At 39.0% G+C, this 3,376-nt stretch overlaps 1 protein-coding gene and 1 pseudogene across 1 annotated transcript; one reads left to right on the plus strand and one right to left on the minus strand.

The window, feature by feature from the left end:
- LOC103396914 (histone acetyltransferase KAT6A-like) overlaps positions 1-1,907 on the plus strand; it is a 27,299-nt pseudogene extending 25,392 nt beyond the window's left edge.
- A 375-nt stretch (positions 1,908-2,282) lies between these two features.
- On the minus strand, positions 2,283-3,343 carry LOC103396915 (lysine-specific demethylase 2B-like). Its single transcript, XM_025052762.1, has 2 exons — positions 3,110-3,343; positions 2,283-2,737 (listed from the first exon to the last, which is right to left on the minus strand). The coding sequence occupies exons 1-2, from the start codon at positions 3,228-3,230 to the stop codon at positions 2,556-2,558; spliced, it is 303 nt and encodes a 100-aa protein (XP_024908530.1). The 5' UTR covers positions 3,231-3,343; the 3' UTR covers positions 2,283-2,555.
- Positions 3,344-3,376: the final 33 nt, after the last annotated feature.

Raw genomic sequence — 3,376 nt, forward strand, 5'->3', positions numbered from 1 at the left:
AAAGATTAGTTCACAGTGAAAGATTAGTTCATAGAGAGTGATTCGTTTGCAATGATAGATTAGTTCACAGTGAAAGATTAGAATGCAGAGTAATTAGATCGTAGTGAAAGATTAGTTCACAGTGAAAGATTAGTTCGCAGAGAGTGATTTGTGAGTTCAATATGAATAAATATTTAATATGACTCGGTAGTCACGAGTCACGAATCTTTCACTCATATGAAAGATTCGTTCATTTTGAACGAATCACTCGCGAACGACACATCACTATTTAGAAGTTATTCTTGAGAAGTCTTGAGAAGTCAGAAGTTATTCTTGACAGGATTTGCGTATTAACTACTGTTATACGAGATTTCCTTCTCCAGTCGTTTATTTTGCTTTATTGTTGGACCTGTTTTGTTTGACGTTTGTTGTTAAAACAAATCAACCATCTACCGGCTGCTTCCACTCCTTGCCTGAAGACACCTCGCACAGCAAGAATCCTTCAGAAAGAAATAAGAAAATTCAATAAAAAAATGTTTTTTTTAAAATGTAGCGTTTTGGAAAAATGGGAGAAAAAAATATTTTGAATTATTAAAAAAAATTTGGTCAGATGTTGAAAAACTTGATGAAAACCTTTTTTCTTTTCTTCTAAATTTTATAGTTTCTGCGCGTTTCTCATCAAATAAGAGCATTTTGAAAATTTTTACCAGAAACATCATGGAATCTTTTGTCAAAATCTTAATTTTGAGTATCATGTCGTCAGATGGGTGGGCAATGTCTCTGTCGTTGGTGTGGAACCCCAGGGTTTACCACCTGGGCAAGATCGAATCCCGGTCAGGGCGGTTGGTAACTTCCAGTGGACTCACCACCCGCAGGAAGGTTCGGGGGGGTTGGTACAGTGCAGTGTGAGTTGGGTGGCAACTGCTGCCTTCGCGACCCGGCAATGGATAAGCGGATGAAAATGGATGAAAAATTTTGATAAACATTTTTTGAAAAAAAAAAAAAAAAAAAAATAATATCTTTTCTGCACGTTTTTCCATCAAATAAGAGCATTTTGAGAATTTTTTTAGATAAAAAAACTTTTTTTTTTAAATTTTTCAATAAAATAAAATAAATAAAATGTTGCATGTCCTGGTCAAATGTTGAAAACTGTAAATGAAAATTTTTGGGAAATAAAATTTAAAAATGTTATAAAATGTAAAAAAAACAAAACAAAATAGAATGTTAAAAACCACCGCTGTGTAGAAAACATACATTTTTATATTTCATTTTGTCATTGCAACATTTAAAAAAAAAGACATTTATATAAAATGGACGACTCCACCGTTGTACAAATGAAATTCTTTTTAATGCATATTAGCACTTACTTTTGGATTTACAAATATAAACATCACATTCACTTGAGGTGATTACAGCACGACACCCAAAATACACACGACACCTACTGCAAATAGAGGCTTTTACTTTTACACAATTCAAGAATGTCGTCTCTCCTGCAAACGTTCACGATTTGCTCCCTTTCGTCTGTGTAAAGAGACAGCTAGGTGGCGCCGACGGTGCTCAAATATCCGAATGGTGGTAATCAGTGACGATTAGTTGAAACCGAGTGTAGATAAATGACATTTTCTGCTAATTTGGGATTTTTGAAATTACTGCGTGAATGGGATTTTTTTTTTTTAAATCTGTTAAGATTTTTCTTTAAGTAAAAGAAAATCGCAATCCCGCAGAAACAACCATAAACTCTTTATAAAAAATTAAAGAATTTACAAACTTTTTACACATTTTTAAAAACGTTGGTGTTCCTTAGGGGTGTGTCATGTGATGGGTTCACCCACAGGGGTCAGCAGAAATCCAGAGGCGTTAACTTTGGCAACCAGACCAGTTTGTACAATGGGGGCCTAAAACTGCAGCGCTGGAACCAACTGTGAGTTCTTGTGTCAAACTATCGAGTTAATGAATAAATAAGTCGTAATTATATAAAAACAAACAAACAAAAAAAAAACAACAAAATAAATAAATGTTGAAATGTTGATGACACTCGCGAGGCCAAAGGAACCCCCGGAACTGTTTCGCAATTGACAGTGGTTCGATAACTTAAGTCAAGACATTACTGTACACGTGATCTCGGCTTCGGAAATGATAAATACAATGACGTCAAAACACGGGTTCCAGTCTTGAACAGTTCCGCCGTGTCGCTCCTGAGACATCGTAAACTCACAAAATGAAGATCGTATAAAAAATACTGGGTTTTTCAAATATTTAAAGAATAAAAATAATCGACCCGACCGTCATATAAAAAAAAAAAAAAACAATACTGGGTTTTACAAATATTTAAAGAATAAAAATATCGACCCGACCATCATAAAAAAAAAATTAAAAAAAATACAAAGTCAGCACAGAAACATGCAGCCATTTACCTCCGACTCCGCCCACCAATGTACATCGCCTCCTTGCATGAACCAACACACGGCCCGACCCGGCCCGGCGCGGAACCGGCCGCCATTTACGGTTAGGGACCGCGTGGAACGATATGTTCCGTTAAGTGCAAAGTCTGTCTTGCGAGCCGCAGTCGGCCGTTAGCTAGCCTTCTGCAGCAGTTTGTCCTCTTTCAGTTTGAACGGCACACTGACGGACATCTCCGCGATGAAGCGCTCGCACGCCGTCTTGGTCACCTGCTTGCAGTAGCGAAGGTCGATTTGGCAGATGCTGCCGCAGCGCTTAAAAAAGTTCAGCGAGTGGTCCGTGACCCGGTTACAAACTGGAGGGAAAACAGAAGGAAGAAAAAAGAAGAAAAAAAATTCGATCGTTACTTCAACAAGTCAACGTTTCAAAGTCTTACAGTTACATTTATTACTTTGAGCATTGTCGCCCCCTGCTGGCTCGTTAATACTTCCAGCTCTACTTATCTGGTTTACTGTTGCTGGGAAACGTGAAATACGTACTAGGGTGGGCATGGGCAAACTATGGCTCGGGGGCCCGTTTAGCTTTTTAATCCGAACTTTATACATTTCCAAATATATAATATATATATATATATTTTATATATATATATGCCCGCGCCCCAGTAGTGACTGAGTCACTACTCACTAGTCGCGAAGACTAAACAGGAAGTAGAAAATTGCCCGTTTACCCGATAAGTTGATTTCTGTGAGCGAGTCTCTGGTCGTAGTTCCGGCGGCCGTCAGCAGGTTGACCGACTGGTCGTTGATGTGGTTGCAGTAGCTCAGGTCCAGCCGGGACAACAGGGGCATCTGTCGACAGATGAGACGCAGAGACGTGTCTGTGATGTCCAAACCGGCCAGTCGCAGGTCCTCCACGTTCCGCAGCTTACAGCGGTTATCCAGCTGTCCTATCAGACGAGGAGGGCGGGGGGGGATTTAGAAAAATATGTGGGGAA

Source organism: Cynoglossus semilaevis, chromosome W, assembly GCF_000523025.1.
Source record: "Cynoglossus semilaevis isolate Cse_v1.0 chromosome W, Cse_v1.0, whole genome shotgun sequence".
NCBI lineage: Eukaryota > Metazoa > Chordata > Actinopteri > Pleuronectiformes > Cynoglossidae > Cynoglossus > Cynoglossus semilaevis.

Coding starts and splice junctions, on each gene's coding strand:
- LOC103396915 (XM_025052762.1), bottom strand. CDS start 3,230: ATGCCCCTGTTGTCCCGGCTGGACCTGAGCTACTGCAACCACATCAAC. Junction 2,738..3,109: donor CACAGAAATCAACTTATCGG/GTAAACGGGCAA, acceptor TTTTCCCTCCAG/TTTGTAACCGGGTCACGGAC.